General features: G+C 40.9%; 1 protein-coding gene across 1 annotated transcript in view; it reads left to right on the forward strand.

Moving 5' to 3' along the window:
• Positions 1–24,977, forward strand: part of Kcmf1 (potassium channel modulatory factor 1) — a 91,385-nt gene that overhangs the window by 44,447 nt on the left and 21,961 nt on the right. Inside the window, exons 2-3 of the mRNA XM_042690451.1 lie at positions 11,603–11,770; positions 16,884–17,023. Coding sequence (XP_042546385.1) covers positions 11,603–11,770; positions 16,884–17,023 — 308 coding nt within the window. The remainder of the gene's footprint in view (positions 1–11,602; positions 11,771–16,883; positions 17,024–24,977) is intronic.

Below are 24,977 nucleotides of genomic sequence, written 5' to 3' on the forward strand. Positions count from 1 at the left end.
TCTAGGGTAGCACTCTACCATTTGAGCCACAATACCACTTCCAGTTTTCTGGTGGTTTATTGGAGGTAAGAGTCCCACAGCCTTTCCTGCCTGGGCTGGCTTTGAACTGTGATCCTCAGATCTCAGCCTCCTGAGTAGATAGTATTACAGGCATGAGCCACCAGCGCCCAGTATGGAGTGCCTTTTTTATGAACAAATAATAATGTCTATGAGTGGTTTAAAACCAAGCAGTCAGTTATTTCTAAATGGACTCCCTCTATGAACTTTGACAAAGTTCTTTAGAAACTTCTTAAATATAGTATAAAATCCTTCTTTTCCTCCATTTTGTTGGACAGATTGACACTGGGTTTGATCATGTATATTCTTATACCTTCCACCTACCTAGTGGCTTTTTTTGATGAATATAATAAGTGTACGTATTTGGGCTCACCACCACAGGTAATACCACTGGTGTGTAATCTGTGTAGCAGAGACTTTTATGCACTGCTCTCAAGTCCAGGGTCTCATACATGCTAAGTACAAACTTTACAACTATACCTCCACCTTCCTCTAGCAAATGTTTTTGCTCACTTTTGTATCTTAACATATATAATACTAAATAAATTAGGAAAGGATGCATGGGTACTCTTTTTTTTTTTTTTGGTCCGGTCGTGGGGCCTGAACTCTGGGCCTGGGTGCGCTGTCCCTCAGCTCTTCAGCCCAAGGCTAGCGCTCTATCCGGCTTTTTTCTTTTTGCTTATGTGGTGCTGAGGAATCGAACCCAGGGACTCATGCATGCAAGGCAAGAGCTCTACCACTGAGCCACCTTCCCAGCTCCACTCTTTATTGTCATATATCACAAGGCTTAATTCCACCCTGGTGCTTCTGGCTCACACCAGTAATCCTAACTACTAGGAGGGTGAGATCTGAGGATCGCAGCTGGCAGCCAGTGAAGGCAGGAAAAGTCTGTATAACTAATCTTTTTTTTTTTGGTTGGTTGTGAGGCTTGAACTGGCCTGGGCACTGTCTCAGCTCTACAGCTCAAGGCAAGCGCTCTACCACTTGAGCCACAGCACCACTTCCAGTTTTCTGGTGGTTTATTGGAGATAAAAGTCTCACAGACTTTCCTGCCTGGGCTGGCTTTGAATTGTGATCCTCAGATCTCAGGCTCCTGAGTAGCTAGGATTACAGGTGTGAGCCACCGGTGCCTGGCTTGTGGAACTTATCTTTAGTTAACCACCAAAAAGCTAGAAGTGGGGGAGGTGTGGCATCCTTGAAAGAAAAAGCTAAGGAATAGCACCGGGTCCTGAGTTCAAGATCCTCAGTACTAGTACAAAAGAAAGAAAAGATAGACTGATTCAGAGTGGAAGAATTTGGGGTGCAGACTAAAGCAGCCTTAATGGTTCTTGCAGAGTGACCGTGAGCTTGGTGGAGAACCCATAGTTGGTAAGGTAACTAACTAGGAGGCTTGAGCATTTCAGCACCTTCTGAACCCCCGCCTCCACCCCCATCCCCCAGGAGGGGGGAGGCAGAAATCTGTGGCTTAGTATCATGGACTCTCAAGTTGATTTGGGCTAAGGGAGAGCACTCTGGCCCTGAGTTCAAGCCCTAGTTGTGGCACAAAAAAATCAATCCTGGGGCTGGGAAGATGGCTCAGTGGTAGAGCGCTTGCCTTGCATGCATGAGGCCCTGGGTTCGATTCCTCAGCACCATATAAACAAAAAGAAAAAAGCCGGAAGTGGCGCTGTGGCTCAAGTGGTAGAGTGCTAGCCTTGAGCTGAAGAGCTGAGGGACAGCACCCAGACCCAGAGTTCAGGCCCCATGACTGGACCCAAAAAAAAAAAATCAATCCTGTGTGGAATTGGGCATGGTGATAATCCCAGGACTCAGAAGGCTGAGGCAGGAGGGCTTCAAAACTCAAGGTTACATAACTATTTCAAAACCCTGTCGTAAAAAAGAAAGAACATGGGGGCTGGGAATGTGACTTAGTGATAGAGTGCTTGGCTAGCATGCATGAAGCCTTGGGTTCGATTCCTCAGTACCACATAGAAAAAGCCAGAAGTGACACTGTGGCTCAAATGGAAGAGTACTAGCCTTGAGCAAAAAAAGCAGCTCAGGGGAAGTGCCTAGGCCCTAAGTTCAATCCCCAGGACTGGCAAAAAAAAAAAAAAAAAAAAAAAAGAGAAGAAGATGTAGAAAGCTAATTCCTAGTAGAGAATAGTTGGTTTGATTTTCTGTGAAGGTGTCAGTATCAAGCAGGAAAACTGAAGAGTACATATTGGAAAGTTTGAGGTTTTCCCTATTCTACTTAGAAAGGTTCCTTGCTTCTCTTCCCAGCTGTATGTTCTGATGTCATTTATCTGCTTCTGAACTCCTTTAGCTACAGGTTGGTTTGTTTGCTTGCTTGTGGGCTGGGGTCAGTACTGTAGTTTTGAACTCAGTCTTCAGCTTTGCTTGAAAGATGCTCTTACTGTTGATATTGCTGCTTGTTTGGTTTGGCTTGGTTTGGTTTGGTTTGAGATAAAAGCCTTAATTTCTGTTTGGGCATGTGCCTGTGTAAGATCCACCTATGTCAGTCTTCCAATCTAGGTAGGATGATTGGTACATGCTGCTCCATCCAGCTCTCCAATTGAGAAAGGATCTCAGGAACTTTATTGCTCAGGTTGGTCTTAAAATGTAGGCCTTCCAAGTAGCTAGAATTATAGGTATGAAACCAGTTAGTTGTGCACATTTATAGGTGTGTGTGTGTGTGTGTGTGTGTGTGTGTGTGTGTGTGTGTGTGTGTGTGTGTGTGTGTGTGTGTTTGTGTTGGTATTGGGGCTTGCACTGCCTGGGTTGCTGTCTTTTGTTTTTTTGTTTTTTGTCAGTCATGGGGCCTGAACTCGGCCCGGGAGCTATCCCTCAGCTCTTCAGCTCAAGGCTAGCGCCCTACCACTTGAGCCACAGTGCCACTTCCAGCTTTTTCTGCTTATGTGGCATAGAGGAATCGAACCCAGGGCCTTATATATGCAAGGCAAGCACTCTACCACTGAGCCTCCTTCCCAGCCCCAAAGGGTTGCTGTCTTTTTAACTCAAGGTAATGCTCTTGCACATGAGCCTTTTTTTTTTTTTTTTTTTTTAATGTGGTTAATTGGAGATGAGAGTATCATAGACTTTTCTGTTTGGGCTGGCAAGATGCTCAGATCTCTGTCTCCTGAGTAGCTATAATTACAATGTGAATCACTTGTCAGTGACCTGGCTACAGTCTTTTTCTTTTTTTATAAAGGTGATATACAGGGACTGGGAAGGTGGCTCAGTGGTAGAGTGCTTGCCTTGCATGCATGAGGCCTTGGGTTCGATTCCTCAGCACTATATAAGCAGAAAAGGCCGGAAGTGGAGCTATGTTTGGCTCAAGTGGTAGAGCACTAGCCTTGAGGTGAAGAGCTGAGGGACAGTGCCGGCCCAGAGTTCAGGCCCCACAACAGGCAAAAAAAAAAAGTGATATACAGAGGGGGTTACTGTTTCATAAGTCAGGTAATGAGTACATTTCTTTTTTAGACAGTGTTACCCCTTCCTTTGTTCTCTCCCACTTTTTCCCTCCCATCCCACCCACAAGTTATATAATTCATTTTCAACATAGTTTCTACCAAGTGCAACTGCTTCATTTGTTCATCCTATGTCCCTCCATTATTGTGCCTCCTCTTACCCCTCCCCAGAGACAGAAAAACCAACAAGACAAAAAAAGAAAAAAAATCCCTCTTGCTTCAATTTCCTGGAGTTCATTTCAATAAATACTGTTTTATATGATCAAAGGCACATAGGCATTGCATCTTTGTGTTGTTTCTCCCCTAGGAGTACCCTTTGGTCTTACTGTGTGTGAATTCCTAGTCTTTCATAATTTATCATATATTTTAGATCTAGATTCTGCATATGAGAAAAAACATGAGCTGTTTGTCTCTAAGTGTGGCTTACCTCATTTAACATCATTTATTCCTAAGTCCAGGATACTTCTGTAGGTCCCTGTTCCCCATTTTCTCTAGTTGAGTTTCTTAAATGTATAGCATAGATTATGTATGTGTTTTACTAATTCTAAAAATAACCAGAGTGCTCTTTTAATTTAACTTTAAGAGGCTTACATTGGGCTGGGGTGATTGTACATGTCTGTATCCAGCTGCTGAATAGATGGAAAATAGGAGTGTAGAGGTTTGAGGATGGCCCCAGTGTCTAATGAATAGAAAAAGCAGAAATGGTTGGGAGCAAGCTGTATGTGGAAGCTAGACCTAAGAGACAAACATAGTCATGAACTTGTGTGTGTGTGTGTGTGTGTGTGTGTGTGTGTGTGTGTGTGTGTATGTGTGTCTGTGTACAAAAAACATGATTCTAACTATGTGCCTGTGCAGGAGGATGAGGAGCAGAGTAGGAGAAAAAAGAAAAATGGAGGATAAATGAGTGCTTACTAAGCCCTAAGTTCAAACACCAATACAACTACAAAAATAATCAAACATCTCACCTTTCATTGTTGCAAGGCATGATTGCTTTAATTTCCTAAATAATTATTTTACATAGAAGAGGGGAGAGGAGCTTTCTACTCCTGATTTAGGCTCCCAGCTATGAAGTATCATAAAACATGTTTTAAATTTTTTATGCCAGCAATTGGAAATATTGTTTGGCTTTTGTTCCCCCTAGTTAGCTTCAACTCAGGGCCTGGTACTGTCCTTGAACATTTTTTGTTTGTTTAATTAGTTAAGGCTAGCACTCTACAACTTGAACCACAGCTCCACTTCTTTTGGTGCTTAACTGGAGATAAGAGTCTTGTGAGCAGAAATTTCCTGCCAGAGCTAGCTTCAAACTTCAATCCCTAGATCCAGTCTTGAGTAGCTAGGATTACAGGCCTGAGCCACCAGTTCCTGGCTTGACTATCTTCTTTTTGTTGTTGTTGTTGTTGTTGTGGGTTGTGGGGGCCTGAACTCTGGGTCTGGGCACGGTCCCTCAGCTCTTTAGCTCAAGGCTAGCACTCTACCACTTTGAGCCACAGTGCCCACTTCCAGCTTTTCCTGCTTATGTGGTGCTGAGGAATCGAACCCAGAGCCTCATGCATGCAAAGCAGGCACTCTACCACTGAGCCACCTTCCCAGCCCCCTTGACAATCTTCTTTAAACCAAAAAATCTGACTGCTTCTGCTATTTACTAAGTTGTTATAGTACATCTGAAGTCCTCTTTAAAGGACTGCACAGTTATTCAACCATCTAAATGCAAAGAGTGTCTTTGGGGGGAGTTATCTTTACTTGTAGTTATTTTTAGTAGCACTGTATATATCATTTTTCTGTTCAGTTCTCAATATTAAGTTCATAGTGCAACTTTTTTTTCCTGGTCCTGGGGCTTGAACTCAGGTACTAAGGGCTGTCCCTATGCTTTTGTGCTCAAGGCTAGCACTCTACAACTTGAGCCATTGCTCCACTTCCACTTTTTATGGTTAATTGGAGGTAAGCGTTTTATGGACTTTCCTGCCCCAGCTGGCTTCAAAAACAATACTCTCATCTCTCAGCCTCTTGAGTAGCTACAATTACAGATCTGAGGTACCGGCACCTAGCCTGCATACACTTTAAGAAAGTCAGATTTGTTGTTGAGGTGCATGGTTCTTGAAAAGATAATAATGATATTATTAGCTTGGAGTTTCCCCTTCAGAAAACTGTAGACAAAATTGAGAAACCACATTCTTTCCTTAAAAAAAAAAGAAGGCTGGGAAGGTGGCTCAGTGGTAGAGAACTTGCCTTGCATGCAAAAAGAAAAAAGCCGGAAGTGGTGCTGTGGCTCCAAGTGGTAGAGCGTTAGCCTTGAGCTGAAGAGCTGAGGGACAGTGCCCAGGCCCAGAGTTCAGGCCCCACAACCAGACCCAAAAATAAAAGAACAAAAGAAAAGAAAAAAAAGAAAGACTTCTTACATACTATTTCAGTGGCTTAAAAAAAATTTATTCCTACAAGAGGGGATCCTTCCTTGCCTTCTGATTTTTGTTCTAGCTTTTACGTATTCTGTTTTTCAAAACTACTAAATAGGGGGCTGGGAAGATGGCTCAGTGGTAGAGCGCTTGCCTTGCATGCCTAAGGCCCTGGGTTCAATTCCTCAGCACCACATAAGCAAAAAGAAAAAAGCCGGAGTGGCGCTGTGGCTCAAGTGGTAGAGTGCTAGCCTTGAGCTGAAGAGCTGAGGGACAGCGCCCAGACCCAGAGTTCAGGCCCCACAACCGGACCCAAAAAAAAAAAAAAAAAAAACTACTAAATAGATGGTAAATGCTGAGTATATAATGTGTTCAGAGTTAAATTTTTAGGTAGAGATGTTAGGCACACTCCGTCAAGTTTTACCAGTGTCAAAATTGGTGTTAAACACTTTGCTAAAGTTTTATTTATCTGGCTAGATGAACTTGATCATACAAAAATCACAAGTATCTGGGTGTTGGTGGCTCATGCCTGTAATCCTAGCTACTCAGAAGGCTGAGATCTGAGGATTGCAGGTCAAAGCCAGCCTGGGCAGGAAAATCTGTGAGACTCTTACCTCCAATTAACCACCAGAAAGCCGGAAGTGGTGCTGTGGCTCAAGTGGTAGAGTGGTAGCAATGAGCTGAAGAGCTGAGGGACAGTGCCCAGGCCCAGAGTTCAAGCCCCACAACTGACCAAAAAAAAAAAACCACAAGTAAGCCTCCACCATCTTATAATATGGCATATTCTAGTGGATATTTGTTGAAGCTACTGGTTGAGTTGTTTGTTTTGTTGTTTTAATTTATTGTGTAGAGTAGAGGCTGACCTAGAACCATGTAGCCCAGGTTCATCCTCATTCCCAGCCCAGGAATTTAATTCTCAATATCTTAATTTACTAATATTTCATAATTTAGTAATATTTCATCAGAAGCAATCTGTCCTTACCAGGTATTGACAGTTTTGCTTATGCCACTCTTCTGTTTGAAGTTTTCCTGAGTCTCCTGGTACCAGGGAGCAACACTGTTAAACCTAAAAAAAGGAGCTAACTTGTTTTCTGTAATAAGAACTTTAAATTTCCTGTAGTTGACATTAAAGGAGCAAATTTTGTTACTCTGCTGTATATGATAGAAGTTCTAGAAAAAAATATAATTTTGAGTGGAAAATCTGTCAGGCCATACACAAGAAGTTAAGTGTTCAGAGGTAGATTTACCTTTTTGGCCTCTGAGCTCACACCACACTTGTCAAGATTATGGTATTCAGTCATGTTAAGTAGATATTTATTCCCTTTCAGTATTTTTGATCTTAGGCTTAAAAGTATTGGCATGGCTGCAAACTATTTTGAAATACTGCTTTGGAATATTCATCTTCTTGCTCAAGTATTTCCGAAACATATTACATGTATGCGTGGACAAAAACCTACCCAAGGAATATACTTAAAAATGAAATTGTGATATCATAGGAATTCGACATGTTGAGGTTGCTCAACATAGTTCTGGGATGTACATTTCCATCAGTATGATCGAAGTAGCCCCCCTTTTTTTTCTTTACTAGAACTTGATATGTAACTTTTTGCCAGATATAAAAATATAGCTCATGTTTTTATTTGTACCTCTTTGATAAGTAATCTGAGCATCTTTTCATACAATTGTGTTTGTTCTTTGTAGTGCTCATTGACAGTTTGTCCATTTTTCTACTGTATATAGGCCATTTTGCTATTGATAGATCAGAAATATTGAGCTGTTCTGAATATAAATTTTTTTCTGAATATAAAATTTATAATGTATGTCATGCATAACACCAGTTATGGGTCTTGTCTTTTTATCACTCAAATGTTAAAAGATAAAAAGTCCTCTGCAAACACTTGCCAGTACTGGAGCTTGAACTCAGAGCTTATCTTTTTTTGCTCAAGGTCATTGGCTCTACCACTTATACCATGCCTTAAGTTCTGGCTGTATGCCAGTTAATTGGAAATATGAGACTCCAGATTTTGTCTGCATAGGCTGCCTTCAAACCAGGATCCTCCTGAATAACTGGGATTAATAGGTACTAGCCACCATCACTCAACTGAAAGTCTTAATTTTAGAGTGTTTTAAGTTATCTCTATGGCTTGGATTGTATGCTATATGCATGTTTGAGAGAGAGATTGATTTGAGAAATTATTTCCTGGGTTTTTGTTTGTTTGTTTGTTTGTTTTGTCAGTTGTGGAGCTTGTACTCTGCTCCTGGGCAAGCACTCTACCACTTGAGCGGTTTTCTGGTAGTTTATTGGAGATAAGAGTTTCACGGACTTTCTTGTCTGGGCTGGCTTCAAACCATGATCCTCAGATTTCAGCCACCTGAATAGCCATGATTTCAGGCATGAGCCACCCAGTGCCCAGCTTTTATTTCCTGTTCTGAGCATATAAAATACCATCCTAAACTGTATTCTGTTATCAATTGTTTTTTATTTTCCTTTTGCATTTTTCTTTAAACCATGTGAAATTGATTTTTGTATATAGAGTATAGGGAAGAGATCCAATACTATTTTTCTTGTACAGACTATGACAGTTTACACTGTGCTCCCTCCTTTCCTGTATTTATTTCTGTAGTTTTTTTGATATGCTCAAGTCCATCCTTCCATCTTACTTTTCTTTAGAAGTCTCTTGACTGATCTTGGCTTTTTGCAGCTTGCCTAAAAGTTTGCTCAACTTACCATGTCATAAAAAGATTCTTTGTTGATGTTGATTAAAATTATGTTAAATCCACAAATGAATTTGGAGAGAAATTAGTTTTATTATGAACTGTCCTGTTTATGAACCTAATGTTTCTATATTTTAAGTCCTTTAATGCCTTCTTTGAAAATACTTTTTATTTGCTTCATAAAGGATTTCATAGGCATTTTAGTCATAGTCATTTTTTTAATGCTGTTGCAACTGGCTTTTGTTTTGTTTTTGGTATGTCCTGCAGCTTGAACTCAGGGGCTTGGCACTGTCCCTGAGCTTTTTTGCTGAAAGCTAGTGCTCTACTACTTGAGTCACATCTCCACTTCTATCTTTTTTTTTGGCGGGGGGGGGGGGGGGGGGGGGGTCCGGTCGTGGGGCCTGAACTCTGAGCCTGTGCGCTGTCCCTCAGCTCTTCAGCTCAAGGCTACCGCTCTACCACTTGAGCCACAGCGCCACTTCCGGCTTTTTTCTTTTTGTTTATGTGGTGCTGAGCAATCGAACCCAGGGCCTCGTACATGCAAGGCAAGCGCTCTACCACTGAGCCACCTTCCCAGCCCCTCCACTTCTTTTTGGTAGTTAATTAGAGAGAGTCTCATGATGGATTTTCCTGTCTGGAATAGTTTAGAACCATAATCCTTACATCTCAGCTTCCTGAGAACTTAGTATTACAAGTGTGAGCCACCAGCACCTGATGAAACTGGCTTATTTTTTCTGGTGTAAAATTCATTGTTTTTACGTCTTGCATTTACAAATCTATGGCATTAAGTACACTTACATTGTTATTAACCATTACTAACTATCTACAATGGGTATCATCACAAACTGAAACCCTACACAATTAACCAATTCCCACCTTTCCTTGTCCCTTGGTAAACCAGTATTTTACTTTCTCTCAGTTTGACTGATGTAGCTTAAATCATAAATTATTTTTGCTCTAGTTGTTTTTTTTTTCCCCTAGATAGCCTAAGGTAGCCTCCAACTCAAGTTCTTCCTGCCTCAGCCTTCTGAGATTATGCTCAGTTGATTATGCTCAAATGAGATTATGCTCAGTTGATACATTTTTTAAAATTTGTTCTGTTGTGTGTTTTTTTGTTTTTTTTGTACCATTTTTGGGGCTTGAACTCAGAGCCCAAGCACTGTCCCTGAACTTTTGTACTCAAGGATCACACTGTACCACTTGGGCCACACACAGCTCTGCTTCTGCTTTTTTTGGTGTTTAATAAGATATAAGAGGACATTCCTGCCCAGGCTAACTTCAAACTTTGATCCTCAGATCTCAAGCTTCCTAAGTAGCTAGGATTATATGCATGAACCACCAGCTCCTGGCTTGATATATTTTCAAGGAAATAAGTATTTTATTAAATTAGTTTTTGTATCTAGCACCCTTACTTAATACACAATTCTGATTCTAGTTGTACATGAGTTTTCTGCATAAATAAGCATGTCACATGTAAATACATGGCCTTTTCTATTTAGCTTGCTTGCCTGTTGAGTTTTAAATTTAGGGGGTTTTGTTTTGTTTTTACATAACAAGAATTGTTACAGGGAGTCAGATGAAGTGTGATGCATGGCCTTAAACTTGTAATCCCAGAATCAGGTAGCTAAAGCAGGAGAATCTTGAATTAGAGGCTATCCTGATCTACATAGAGACCCTGTCTAAGAAGAAATAACAAATTTGGTGGGCTGGGAAGGTGGCTCAGTGGTAGAGCGCTTGCCTTGCATGCATGAGTCCCTGGGTTCGATTCCTCAGCACCACATAAGCAAAAAAGAAAAAACCGGAAGTGGCGCCGTGGCTCAAGTGGTAGAGCGGTAGCCTTGAGCTGAAAAGCTGAGGGACAGCGTCCAGGCCCAGAGTTCAGGCCCCACGACCGGACCAAAAAAAAAAAAAGAAATAACAAATTTGTATATGATACACATTTCTGGTATGAACTATTGACAGCCTCAATTCTGCTGTCATGATTTTTATTTAAAGTATATTTATTCCTTAGAAGTTTAGTCCTCTTAGGTAATACTAATTTAAGAGCACATTAAACTACATTGTTCACCCTGGCTTTTGGAACCATTTTGTAGAATTTGGACTACAAACCTATAAGAAAGCTGCTCTGTGGTTATGGCTTTTTGGATTTTTTTCCCCTGCCCCCACCTACCCTTGCCCTCCAAATACAGGTTGGGAATTTCACTAGAGCACCTTTTTTTTGGGGGGGTGGGGGGGGTCTGGTCATGGGGCCTGAACTCTGGGCCTGGGTGCTGTCCCTCAGCTCTTCAGCTCAAGGCCAGCGCTCTAACGCTTGAGCCACAGCGCCACTTCCAGCTTTTTTCTTTTTGCTTATGTGGTGCTGAGGAATCGAACCCAGGGCCTCATGCATGCAAGGCAAGCGCTCTACCACTGAGCCACCTTCCCAGCCCTAGAGCACATTTTTGTAATCCCTTAAAGGAAAAGATTTGTCTGCCCGGACTGGCCTCAAACTGCAATCCAGATATCAGCCTCTTCGACCTAGCATAGGATTACAGGCACAAAAGACCAGCAGCCAGCCTTAAAGCTGTTTTTATTGTTTTTGTGCCAGTACAGGGGCCTTAACTCAGGGTCTTGGTGCCTCTTTGCTTTTTTGCTCAAGGCAAAGACCCTACCACTTGAGGCATGCCTTCATGGCTGGGCTGGGCTTTTTGCTGGTTAATTGAAATTTCAGGGACTTGTCTGCCCAGGCTAGCTTTGAACCATAGTCTTCAGCTTTCAGCCTTCTGAGTAGCTTGAATTACAGGAATGATCATCAGTACCCAGCTTAAAGCTATTTTTGTGAGGTATATAAATCCACCATACTGCTGGAAATAGTTACTTCATTGTGTTGTTTCTAGTGATTTTGGAAAGGATATATGGAATTAAATCAACCCTAAGTGTTTATAAAAGTGAAATGGAGAGTGTACTTTTATAACTGCTAATTAAATATATTCCTTTTTAATGTTTTCAACATAGGTGTCAGCTGTGATGCATGTTTAAAAGGAAATTTTCGAGGTCGCAGATATAAGTGTTTAATTTGCTACGATTACGATCTTTGTGCATCTTGTTATGAAAGTGGTGCAACAACAACAAGGCATACAACTGACCACCCAATGCAGTGCATTTTAACAAGGGTAGATTTTGGTAAGTATTCAGTGAGAATTTCCATGAATTATCTTTTAGAATTTTGTGCATATATGTGTAAGAAGCCAAACAAAATGTTCTGAAACCAGCTATGTATAGCATACATCCAAATTTATTAAAATCAGAATGAACTTGTATTTGTCTCAGTTTTATGAAACCTCTTCTGAAAAATCCATAACTTACAAGCTATGAAATAAAAATTCATGCAACATTTGAACGTATCTCAGGAAAGGAGTCAAATCAAGCAGACTGTTCTTGCTAATAGTATATAATACTACTTCTTGCTCTGGTAACTAAAAAGCAAATTGTGTAGTGTAAAAACATCATTGTTAATCTGTTAGAAAAGCTGGGCTAGGAATATGGCTTATTGGCAGAATGTTGCCTAGCATGTATGAGGCCCTGGGTGAATTGAAATTCCTTGATACTATATAAACAGACCAAAAAAGAAAAAAAAAGCTATAAATGTTTCATGTTATAACATCTTACTTAGCCATCACTTGTTTTTTGTTTTTGGGGGGGGGAGTTGGTTATAGCCTTTCTAGTAGGTGTGAAGTGGTATGTCAATGGTTTGGTTTGCATTTCTCTGATGGTTAATTCTCATAAGCATCTTTTTTGTGTGTGGTTTTTATTCACTTGTATATTTTCCTTGAAGAAGTATCCAGATCCTTTGCCTATTTTTGAAATTATATAAGATGCATTATTGAATTATAATAATTCATGATATAGACATGTTCTGTATCACATGGGTAATTTACAAAAATTTACTTTTGGTTATCTCGTAGGTTTTAAATCATTTTTATAATAACCAATTTTTTTGTTACATGCTTTTGGTGCCTTGTCTTTAAAAAGAAATATTGCTTAATGTGGCATACAGATCTTTTATCCATTCAGAATTAACATATATGGTAGAAGGTCAGCTTTTGCATAGGAGTATTCATTTGCTTTAGCATCATTGGTTTAAATAACTATGCTCTATCCTAGTGAATTATCTTTGGGGTGTGTGTGTGTGTGTGTGCGCGCGCGCGTGCGCTGGTCGTGGGGCTTGAATTTGGACCTTGGCTGTGCGCTGTCCGTGTGTGTGTGTGTGTGTGTGTGTGGGGGGGGGTCATGGGGCTTGAACTTGGGGCCTTGGCTGTGCGCTGTCCGTGTGTCCGTGTGTGTGTATGTGTGTGTGTGTGTGTGTGTGTGTGTGTGTGTGCTGGTCATGGGGCTTGAACTTGGGGCCTTGGCTGTGCGCTGTCCATGTGTGTGTTTGCGCTAGTCATGGGGCTTGAATTTGGGGCCTTGGCTGTGCACTGTCCGTTTGTGTGTGTGTGCGCGTGTGCGTGCACGTGTATGTGTGCATGCGTGCTGGTCATGGGGCTTGAACTTGGGGCCTTGGCTGTGTGCTGTCCCTGAGCTTTTTCAAAAGCTCAAGGCTAGCAGTCTACCATTTTGAGCTGCAGCTCTATTTCTGTCTTTTTGATGGTTAATTGGAGTGAGTCTCACAAACTTTTCCTGCCCAGGCTGACCATCAGATCTCAGCCTCCAGAGTAGCTAGGATTATAGGTGTGGGCACCTGGCATCTTTGTAATCTTGTTCTGTTGATCTGCATGTCACTGTTTATTTATACCAGTCCTATACTATCTTCATTTCTATAGCTTTGTGGTAAGTTATGAAGTTGTGTGGATTTCCCAACCATTTGTACAACAGAATCAATAAGGTTTTGATAGGGATTTGTATAATCATCAAAATACTAAATCTAATCATCCATAACCAGAATGTTTTTCCATTTTCTTTGGTTTCTTTTGACAGAATTCTGTAATTATCAAAGTATAAGTTTGTGCTTCTCATTGAATATATGCCTAAGTATTCTCTTTACTGTTGTAAGTGAAGTGCTTTTTTTAAAATTTAAGTCTCAGGTTATTCATTGCAGATATATAGAAAATTTTTATATGTAGACTTTGTATCCTGCAATGATGCTGTACTTGTTTATTTGATTTTAGTAGATTCCTTAGGATTTTATGTATTCCAAACTCATAGATTGTTTTATTTCTTCCTTTCTGTCTGGATGCCTCTTATGTACTCTGGTTATATCCTTCAATAAAATACTGAGTAGAAGTGGCAGAAGTAGACACAATGTTCTTGTCTTCCTGATCTTATGAGAAAGACATTTAAAAGTATATGGTTTGTTCAGTTTTGGTAAATGCCTTTTATCAAGTGAGAAAACCTGTTCTTTATCCTCAACTACCCCAAATCTATCTGGCAAATCTTGTGCAGATAATAATGCTGTGTGTGTGTGTGTGTGTGTGTGTGTGTGTGTGTGTGTGTGTGTGTGTGTGTGTGTGTGTGTGTGTGTGTGTGTGTGTGTGTGTGTGTGTGTGTGTGTGTGTATATCCCTGGAAATTAATATGAAGAAACATATAGTGAACATTTTTATTGTTTTTAGTTTAAAAAAATTTTTTTTTGTCAATTGTAGAGCTTGAGCTCAGGGTCTGGGCACTCCTTTTGCTCAAGGGTAGTGCTCTACCACTTTGAGTCACAGCTCCACTTTTGTTTTTTTAGTGGTTAATTGAAGATCAGAGTCTCATGGGGACTTTCCTGCCCAAGCTGGTTTTGAACTGCATTCCTCAGATCTCAGCCTCCTAAGAAGCTAAAATTACAGACATGAGCCACTGTACCTAACATTTATTTTTCTCTTCTAATAGAAGTGATCTTTTACTCCTAATTTGGGGTTAGTTTCATGTTTAAAAAGTAAATACCAGTGCTAGAGGCTCATTTCTTTAATCCTAGCTACTCAGGAAGTTGAAATCTGAAGATGGTGCTTGGAAGCCCATGAAAACCTTATCTCCAATTTCCACCTAAAAGTCAGAGGCTCAAGTGGTAGAGCACCAACCTTGAGTGAAAAGCTAAGGGAGAGTGCCCTGACCTTAAGTTTGAGCCCCAGTATCAGCAAAAGAAAAAAGAAAAAATATAAGAATACTTAATTTTTTAGGTGAGATTCTTTCATAATGACATTTTTTGTAGGAGTAAAAGAAACATTGATGGGCCGGGCACCGGTGGCTCATGCCTGTAATACTAACTACTCAGGAGGCTGAGATCTGAGGATCAGGGTTCAAAGCCAGCCTGGGCAAGAAAGTCCATGAAACTCTTATCGCCAATAAACCACCAGAAAACCGGAAGTTGGGCTGTAACTCAAGTGGTAGAGCACTAGGCTTGAGCTGAAGAGCTGAGGGACAGTGCTCAGGCCCAGAGTTCAAGCCCCACAACTGACCAAAAAAAAAAAAGAAAGAAAGAAACGTTGATGGATTTCCGAAATGATTTTTTTTTTTTTGTCATGGGTCTTGAACTCTGGACTTGGGCGTTGTCCCTGTGCTCTTCAGCTCAAGGGGAGTGCTCTACGGCTTGAGCCACAACGCCATTTCCTGTTTTCTAGTGCTTTATTGGAGATAAGAGTCTCACAGACTTTCCTGCCCAGGCTGGCTTTGAACCCCAATCCTCAGATCTCAGCTTCCTGAGTAGCTAGGATTACAAAAGTGAGCCACCAGCACCCAGCTAATAAATAATTCTTTGAGGTGAAGTGGCATAACATAGTAAATGTACTTTGACTTTTCTTGATGTGACCTATAGAGAAAAATAGGGTTATTCCTGGAGAGATGTTAATGAGGCAAAAACATTCTTCACACAGACCATAATCCATTGAGTAATGTGTTATAGTCATATTTAAGTTTGTATCACTGGAACTGAATACCTAGGAATCCTTCCTGCTGTAAGAATAGTATGGTATATAGACAAGTAATTCCATGTAGGAGCTGGCATATTGACTGTGGTCATCGTTCTTTCCCTCTGTATACTGTGTCCTTGTGTAGAGAATGCCTTTTTTTATTCTTTCTGTTGATATTAATGTCACTGTATATAGAGAGGGAAAAAAGTTACAATAAAATTGGATACAGTTGTAGAATGACCATTTTCAAAATTAAAGATTGTCAGCTTTCAGACAGTGTGACAAAATACTTGAAATAATTTAAAAGGATCTACTAGCCGGGCGCCAGTGGCTCACACCTGTAATCCTAGCTACTCAGGAGGCTGAGATCTGAGGATCACAGTTCAAAGCCAGCCTGGGCAGGAAAGTCTGTCAGACTCTTATCTCCAATATACCCCCAGAAAACCGGAAGTGGCGCTGTGGCTCTAGCGGTAGGCGCTGGCAGGGAACAGTGCCCAAGCCCAGAGTTCAAGCCCCACGACTGACATAAATAAATAAATGAATGAATAAATAAATAAATGATAGGATCTATGTGCCAGTGGCTCACACCTATAATTTTAGTTCCTCATTCCTTAGGAGGCTGAAATCTTAGGATTACAGTTTGATGCGAATGTATCTCTTATCTCCAACTGAGCTATGGTTTACGTGGTAGAGTGCTAGCCTTAACCAAAAAAAAGCTTAACAACAGCTCCCAGAGCCTGATTTCAAGCCTCTTTCAGACACACACACACAAACACACACAAACACACACACACACACACACAGATTGTTTTAGATGACAATTTTTTAATTTTCATTCCATGATTGTATGACCCTGTTGTTTTGAGTCTCTGGTGGGATACTACATTATAGCAGGAATCCATGACAGAGGAAGGTTGTTGTTTGCCTCATGGTAGCTGGAAAATAAAGAGAGGAGTCTTTAGCTCCCATTTACTGCATAAGAAGCACAAAATGTTTCTCCTTTCCTGTTTCTCCCTTAACCCTGCTATACTAAATTCTTGCCAAAACTTAAAAAGAGGGAGGGTGGGGGAAATGAAGAGGAAGGAATGGGCTAAGGTCCCAATATCCTCTTCAAGAACACATCCCTAATATTTTAACTTCTTCCAACTAGACCCTACTCTTTTTTTAAATTTCCACCACCTCCCAATATGCCATAAACTGAACTTAAGCCTTTAACATTGGGACTTTGAAAGATACTTCAAATAATGGGGGAATGGGGTAGTGAGAGGTACTTAAGACCTTACTTAACAAAGGGAGACATTGACGGATTTTTAGGTCCATTTTTTACTTTAGATTTTTATACCTTATGATTTTATTTTGTACATTTAGAAACCAAATTGATTCTCAATACAATACCACTTTATTTTTCAGATTTATACTATGGTGGGGAAGCTTTCTCTGTAGAGCAGCCACAGTCTTTTACTTGTCCCTATTGTGGAAAAATGGGCTATACGGAGACATCTCTTCAAGAACATGTTACTTCTGAACATGCAGAAACATCAACAGAAGTGGTATGTAGAATAGTCTTGATCTAAAATGTTGTCATAAAGTATGTTTTTCCTAACCTTGACAAAGCTAGGTAACTTTATCATCTACATCTTGCTTAGTATACTGATGTCATTTGTATAATAATTAAAATTATTTTACAAAATCATTTTTCAGTTCTAGGATGCTGCATTGTATAAGATACTTGTTCACACTAGCTTTTATTGCCCTCTTACTGAGAGTAGTACAGCATGAAGTCTTGACCTTTTTAAACTACTTTTGCTATTGCTTGATGCCTAGTTTTTCTTCTATAAGGAACTTTCACACCAATTCTTAGAAATCTTTGGTTGTCAGCCAGGCTCCAGTGGCTCATGCCTATAATCCTAGCTACTCAGGAGACAGATCTGAGGATCACAGTTGAAAGCCAGCCATGGCAGGAAAGTCTGTGAGACTCCAATTAACCACCAGAAAACTTAAGTGGAGCTGTGGCTCAAAGTAATAAAGCACTAGCCTTGAACAAAAATTGCTCAGGGACAGTGCCCAGGACAGTGCCCAAGCTCAGACCCCATGACTGTCAAAAAAAAAAAAAAGAAGAAGAAATGATAAATATACCCAAAAGAATCTCTGAGGGGGCTAGGAAGATGGCTCAGTGGTAGAGTGCTTGCCTTGCATGCGTGATGCCCTGGGTTCGATTCCTAAGCACCACATAAACAGGGAAAAAAAGCCAGAAGTGGTGCTATAGTTCAAGTGGTAGTACCCAGCCTTGAGCTGAAGAGCTGAGGGACAGTGCCCAGGCCCAGAATTCAGTCCCCACTACCAACCCAAAAAAAAAAAAAAAATCTGAGGAAATGAGTGGTGTGAAACTCAAGATAGTGATTCTGTAGGGAAGAACAGGTGGAGGTAGGGAGGAATGCATATAAATGGCTAGATAGATGGATGCATAGGTAGGTAGATATCTGTATAGTAACTGTATCAGGCAGAACCAGATCCAGAGTCAGCTCTTACTCTTTCCTATTGGCAATAATTGATAAAGTGATGAATTTGGAGACTTTTGGCACAGTTGCACACATATCAACAATTAAGTATACTGAAGACTAACTGAAATCCAGAAAAATAAACTAGCACTCTCAAGGACAGGCAGATGTTTGCATTTCACTAGAGGCCTTGTGAAATCCAGAGTCTCTACTTAATTTGGCTACATCTCTTCTGTCTGTAATAGTGCAATGTCACCTTTGTTCCCATGGACACTGCCAATTTGTGCTTTCTAAAATGTCATAAAGGATTTAGAGTTCAGACAATTGGTAAATTTACTTTTATTAGTCTTTAAGACAAATTTTTCTGTCTACAGGTCAGGAATGATCTTACCTTCTTCTAGGGAAGCCTGTTGTTCCACTATACTTGTACTCTTGTTCTTTTGTTCTGTAAAATAACTTGGCTTCCATTTGGTGCAGTCTACAATAACAACATAAAGAGGCCTGATTCATTGTATCACCATCCCAATAGTGTAGAAAACTTACACTTATTTTACTTTTATTTAGTTTCTGTTAAGTTTGGGTCCTTATTACCTAGATACAACAAGGCAAGAAGTAGAGTGGGATGAGTTTCCCTTATTGTAGATTAGTCTTTAGCCAGTAAGCTTAGTATATGTAACCAGTAGGCCTATAACTAGGCAAGACAAGTACCTTGTTTTAAATGTCCAAAATTAGAGATACACTAGAAAGCTAACTCCAGTGAATGAAAATCAAGTTACTAATTTTTTAAATTAAGAATCAGAAGCTGGGTGCTGGTGGCACAGGCCTGTAATCCTAGCTGCTCAGGAGGCTGAGATCTGAGGATCTCTGTTCAAAAGCAGCCCAGGCAGGTAAATCCATGAAACTCTCATCTCCAATTAACCACCAGAAAACTGGATGTGGCACTATGACTCAAAGTAGCAGAGTGCTGGCCTTTAGCAATAGAGCTCAGGGACAGTGTCCAGGCCCTGAGTTCAATTGCCACTACTGACCCCCCTAAAAAAAAAGAATCCAGCACTGGTGACTCATGCCTATAAATCCTAACTACCCAAAAGACTGAGATCTGAAGATTGCATTTTGAAGCCAGTCTAGGTAGGAAAGTCCATGAGATTTTTTTTTTTTTTTTTTTGTCGGTCATGGGGCCTGAACTCTGGGTGCTGTCCCTCAGCTCTTTACCTCAAGGCTAACGCTCTACCACTTGAGTCACAGTGTCACTTCTGACTTTTTCTGCTTATGTGGTGCTGAGGAATCGAACCCAGGGCCTCATGCATGCAAGGCAAGCACTCTATCACTGAGCCACCTTCCCAGCCCCTATGAGATTCTTATCTCTAGTTAATTACCAAAAAGCTCGTGTTCTGTTCTTTTTCCTGAAAGTAAAGAGCCAGTGGCTCATACCTGTAATCCTAGCTATTCAGGAGGCTGAGATTTTAGGATTACAGTTTGAAGACAATCAGGGCAATTAACAACTCAAAAACAGAAGTGGTGCTGTGGCTCTAGTGCTGGAGCACAAAGAGGCTCAAGGACAGTTCCCTGGACCTGAGTCCAAGCCCTGCAACCATCCAAAAAAAAAAAAAAAAAAGATTCAGGGCTGGGAAGGTGGCTCAGTGGTAGAGCGCTCGTCTTGCATGCTTTAGGCCCTGGGTTCGAATCCTCAGCACCACATAAGCAAAAAGAAAAAAGCCAGAAGTGACGCTATGGCTCAAGTGGTAGAGCTCTAGCCTTGAGCTGAAGAGCTGAGGGACAGCGCCCAGGCCCAGAGTTCAGGCCCCACGACCGGACCAAAAAAAAAAAAAAAAGATTCAATATCAGGTTGCATTCCTCTATACCTGGTATATAATTTGGAAATTAATACCATTTCCAAATGTTTTTGTGGTCTGCCACCCAAAAGTTGTATTTAGTTATTTACTTACATTAAGTTGCCAGGCTTTTGGCTCCCAGCCCAAGGCAGTAACCATTTTAGTTTTCCATATTGGTTTTCTGGAATAATTCAAGGATTTCTCCTTCCTTTTATACCTTAGTGTCTTTTTTTAATTGTTGTTATAAAGATTTATACAGAAGGGGTTACAGTTACATAAGTCAGGTAAAAAGTACATTTCTTTATTGGACAATGTCATCCCTTCTCTCACTCTCCCCATTTTCTCCTCCCATCCCCACCTTCAAGTTGTATATAGTTCATTTTCATGTTTTTTGTTTGTTTGATTGAGTGGTTGGATTTTTTTTTCTTCTTTTTGTAAGGGGGTTTTGTGGGCTTGAACTCAGAGCCTGGATGCTGCGCTATTCCTGAGCACTTTCGCTCAAGGCTAGAGCTCTACCACTTGGAGCCACAGCACCACTTCCAGTTTTCTGGTGGTTAATTGGAGATACAGTCTCATAGACTTTCCTGCCAGGGCTGGCTTTGAAGCACGGTCCTTAGATCTCAGCCTCCTGAGTAGCTAGGATTACAGGCATGAGCCACCAGCACCTGGCTTGTACAGTTCATTTTCAACAGTATCTAGTGAGTACTATTGCTATATTTGTTTACCCTTTGTCTCTCCATTTCTGCACCTCCCCTTACACTCCTAAAGACATATAAATGAACAAACAGAACAAAAAGGAATGAAAATAAAAACAAAAAAAAAACCCTCATTTTCATTTCCTGGAGTAGTTAACCCTTAGTCTTTGAATGATTAACACATCTGCCTCTTTACCTACTCTTAACACACTCAGACATTTCAAAGTGAAAAACAGCAACTAAAAATGTTTAATGTAAAGGTATAGAGTTTTCTTATTGATTATGTGGGTTGGGTCCATCCAGCACTAATATTCACCAAGCAAACTACAGTATGCTTACAGAGTAGTGGCCATGCTGAAGGATGCCAGACAGGCCTCTCTATACATGTGTATACTATATTATCAACTCTGATATGTTAGTTACCTGAAAATGTCAGTATTGCCACACAGTATTTTGCCACTTGTAGCAAATTGTTGTTTTTTTTTTTTTTTCCCTCGGTCATGAGGTTTGAACTCAGGACTTGGGCTTTTGTGTCCTTGAGCTTTTGTGCTCAAGACTAGCATTCTGCCTCTTTGAGCCACAGTTCCACTTCACTATCTTGCTTTACCTCAGTGTTACCTACATTTGTCTGCTAGACCACCAATTCGTATATTACTGTAGAGGAAGTAGGATCTTACTCTTAACCAAGTTTCCTTTGGAACCGTAGGATCCAGAGGATATGTCACAACGAATATCATAGTAAGTGCTTGGAGAGCTGATAAAGTTTATTGAAGACTAATTTTTCCAACAATCTTGTTACCTGTCTTTCTGTCTAATACATTTTTTATATACGTGTACTTGTATTTGTTTTGTTTTGTTTTTGCCTCCTTTCCCAATGGAGCCAACAAAAGTTACTTGCTTTTTTTTGCTTATAGTACTGAGATTTTAACTCGGGCCTCCTGATTGCCAGGCAAGCACTCTTATGACTTGAGCCATGCCTCCAGCCCTTGTCTGTCTCCTTAAGATTAATTTAAATTAATTTTAGAGGCTTAGTTTTGAGCTGTGCCAGTAGCATACAAGCACTTACTCTAAGTGTCTAGGAGGCTGACACTAAGAGGATCACCATTCTATGAAGCCCAAGAGATTTTGTTGCCATAGAAGGAAGCCAAACACAGTGATACCCACTTGTGAACCATCAGTAACAAGAAGTCTAAAGTTGATGGATGCAGGACACAAAACCCTATCCTAAAAATAACCAGGGAAGCCAGGTACTGATGGCTCACTCCTATAATCCTGGCTACTCAGGAGGTTGAGGTCTGAGAATCATGGTTCAAAGCCAGCCTAGGTAGGAAGTCTGTGAGATTCATATCTTCCAATTAACCACCAGAAAACTGGAAGTAGACCTATAGCTGAAAGTGGTAGAGTGCTAGCCTTGAATGAAAAAGCTCAGGGACAGCACCCAGACAGTTCAAACCTCACAACCAACAAAAAAAAAAATTTTTAAGAGAGAGAGAGAGAGAGAGAGAGAGAAAGCGGGGCTGGACACATAATGTTGCAGTATCACCAACTTGGCAAGTGCAAGATCTTGAGTTCAAAAACCCTAGTTGCAGGCTGGGAAGGTGGCTCAGTGGAGAGCGCTTGCCTTGCATGCATGAGGCCTTGGTGGGTTCGATTCCTCAGTACCACATAAGCAAAAAGAAAAAAGCCGGAAGTGGCGTTGTGGCTCAAGTGGTAGAGCACTGGCCTTGAGCTGAAGAGCTGAGGGACAGCGCTTAGGCCCAGAGTTCAGGCCCCACGACCGGACCCTCCCCCCCCCCCCCAAAAAAAAAAAAAAAAAAAAAAAACAACCCTAGTTGCCTCCCTCCCTCCAAAAAAGGAGGCTTAATTTTGAAAGGATGAAGGACTAAAACCATATACCATAAACTGGGGGCATGGTTTTGGTAGTGGAGTGCCTGTCTAGCAAGCACAGAGCTATGGGTTCAAACTTCAGTACCCCTCCCCTCCAAAAATAAAGGGGGACAAAAAGCAGATAGCAGGCAAATAGGTAATTTCCCCCCTCTTACAATCAGGATATAAGCATTTAAAAGCAAGATACATTTAGAAGAGGGGGGAAAAAAGCCCTGAGATTGTGGTGACTCACACCTAATGTCATAGCTACTAGAAGGCTGAGTCCTAGAGGATTGTTGTTTGAAGCCAGCCTATGCAGAAAAGTCTATGCAGCTTCATCTTCCATTAGCCAGCAAAGTAGGAATTTAAATAGGAAGGCATGGCTCGACTTCTAAAACACCGGCCAGAAGCAACAAAGCTGAGAGCTCAAGGCCCTGACTTCAAGCTCCAGTACTGGCACCTAAAAGAGGGGGGAGGGAGAGGGAGTTGGGGAGGGAAATCTTAGTCCACTTCTTTCTAAATACTAATTCATCTGAGTTAACTTCATGTAACCCAAACATGGTAGCAATATTATCTACTTGGTTTTAAATTGGTTCTCTTAATTTTCTACACCAGTTGTCAAACTGATTAATCCACCTACTTGAATAGTTTCCTTATGCTCTGTAGGAATAACTAGCATCTTGAGTCATTATGGATGCTGATTGGCAGATTCTTTTTTTTTTTTTTTTTTTTTTTTTTTTTGGTCGTGGGACTTGAATGCTGGGCTTGGACGCTATCCCTCAGCTCTTCAGCTCAAGGCCAGCTCTCTACCGCTTGAGCCACAACGCTACTTCTGGTTTTCTAGTTGTTTATTGGAGATAAGAGTCTCACAGAGTTTCCTTCCCAGGGCTGACTTTGAACCTCGATCCTCAGATCTCTGCCTCCTGAGTAGCTAGGATTTACAGGCGTGAGCCACCAGCACCCAGCTGGCAGATTGTTTTATTTCTCCCTGAACACCTTCATTTCTGCTCTCTTAGCACAGTTTCTGCAATGTACCTTAAAAGACTTTGAGTATCAAACTGAAGTTAATACACAATAGTGAGAATCTTAATTTTCTAATTTATAACCCCCATGTCAAAAGTGCTTCTCTAGTTTGTAGAATATCTAGTTAGGGCACTTTTTGGCGGGGGGGAGGTCCGGTCGTGGGGCCTGAACTCTGGGCCTGGGCGCTGTCCCTCAGCTCTTCAGCTCAAGGCTAGCACTCTACCACTTGAGCCACAGCGCCACTTCTGACTTTCTTCTTTTTGCTTATGTGATGCTGAGGAATCGAACCCAGGGCCTCAGGCATGCAAGGCAGGCGCTCTACCACTGAGCCACCTTCCCAGCCCCTAATTAGGGCATTTTTAATACACTTATTTATGCTTTATATGCTGTCTTCTAACAGTATATGTTTTTTAGATGGCTTCTCATATATTGGATATATTATATATACATATGTATGTATATTTTTAATTGGCTGATACTAGGGCTTGAATTCAGGGTTCAAGGTGCTTCTCACAATTGGTCCCCTACCATTTGAGTCACATCCCAGCCTGGCATTTTTTTGAAGATAGAATATCAGGGAGTTTTCTGCAGAGGCTAGCTTCAAGCCTCAGTTCTCTGATCTCAGCTAGAATTGTAGGTTCATCTAAGAATATCTAACTGTGCCCTTAAAGCACTGAAGCTTCTTCAGCTATCTTGGTTCAGTTCCAGTTCTCTCTGTCTCTGCTTTATCCAAAGGCCTGCTTAAAGGAAATATCTTAGAGAAAGATCTCTTTGGGTACTATTTTCTCTTTGGATAAAATGGCTTGGTCTGGGAATGTGGCTTAGCGGTAGAGTGCTTGCCTAGCATGCATGAAGCCCTGGGTTCAATTCCTCAGTACTACATAAAAAAAGCCAGAAGTGGTGCTGTGGCTCAAGTGGTAGGGTGCTATCCTTGAGCAAAAGAAGCTCAGGGACAGTGCCCAGTACCTGGGCTCAAGCCCCAGGACTAGCAAAACAAAAACAAAAAATATATATATATATGGTATATATATATTTGTATATATATGGCTTATGATACTGTAATAAAACAGCAGAACATAGTTTGGTACACGTCAATTGTAAAGTGAAGAGTCTCAATAATATGCTTGTTTTGTCTACAACTGAAACTTGTTTCTGTTTCTTTTAACTTTGTTTCTCTCTCTCTCTCTCTCTCTCTCTCTCTTTCTCTCTCTCTCTCTCTCTCTCTCTTTCTCTCTCTCTCTCTCTCAGTTAAAAAACAAAGGAAATTTATACTTCCCAGCATCTCCCAAAAGTTTCCAGTCTAAGCTAGGCATGGTGGTTCATGCTTGTAATCCCGGCTGTGCAGGAGATGTAAATAGGAGAGTTGTAGTCCAGACAAGCCCCAAGCAAATTTACAATCTAGCCAACAATACAGAAATACAGGAGAAGTAAAATAAGTATATCTAACATGACCAGGCAATATCAGAGCACAGGAGTGATAAAGGCTATAAAACCTAAGTTCTAGGAAAGAGAAAATTGATAATATACTGTGACCAGGGAGGAAAAGAATGTTTAACCAACCTTTTGACATCTTTTAAGAAAGTCTTGAAC

This window comes from Dipodomys spectabilis, unplaced genomic scaffold (genome assembly GCF_019054845.1).
Source record: "Dipodomys spectabilis isolate Male_0828 unplaced genomic scaffold, ASM1905484v1 ptg000137l, whole genome shotgun sequence".
Lineage (NCBI taxonomy): Eukaryota > Metazoa > Chordata > Mammalia > Rodentia > Heteromyidae > Dipodomys > Dipodomys spectabilis.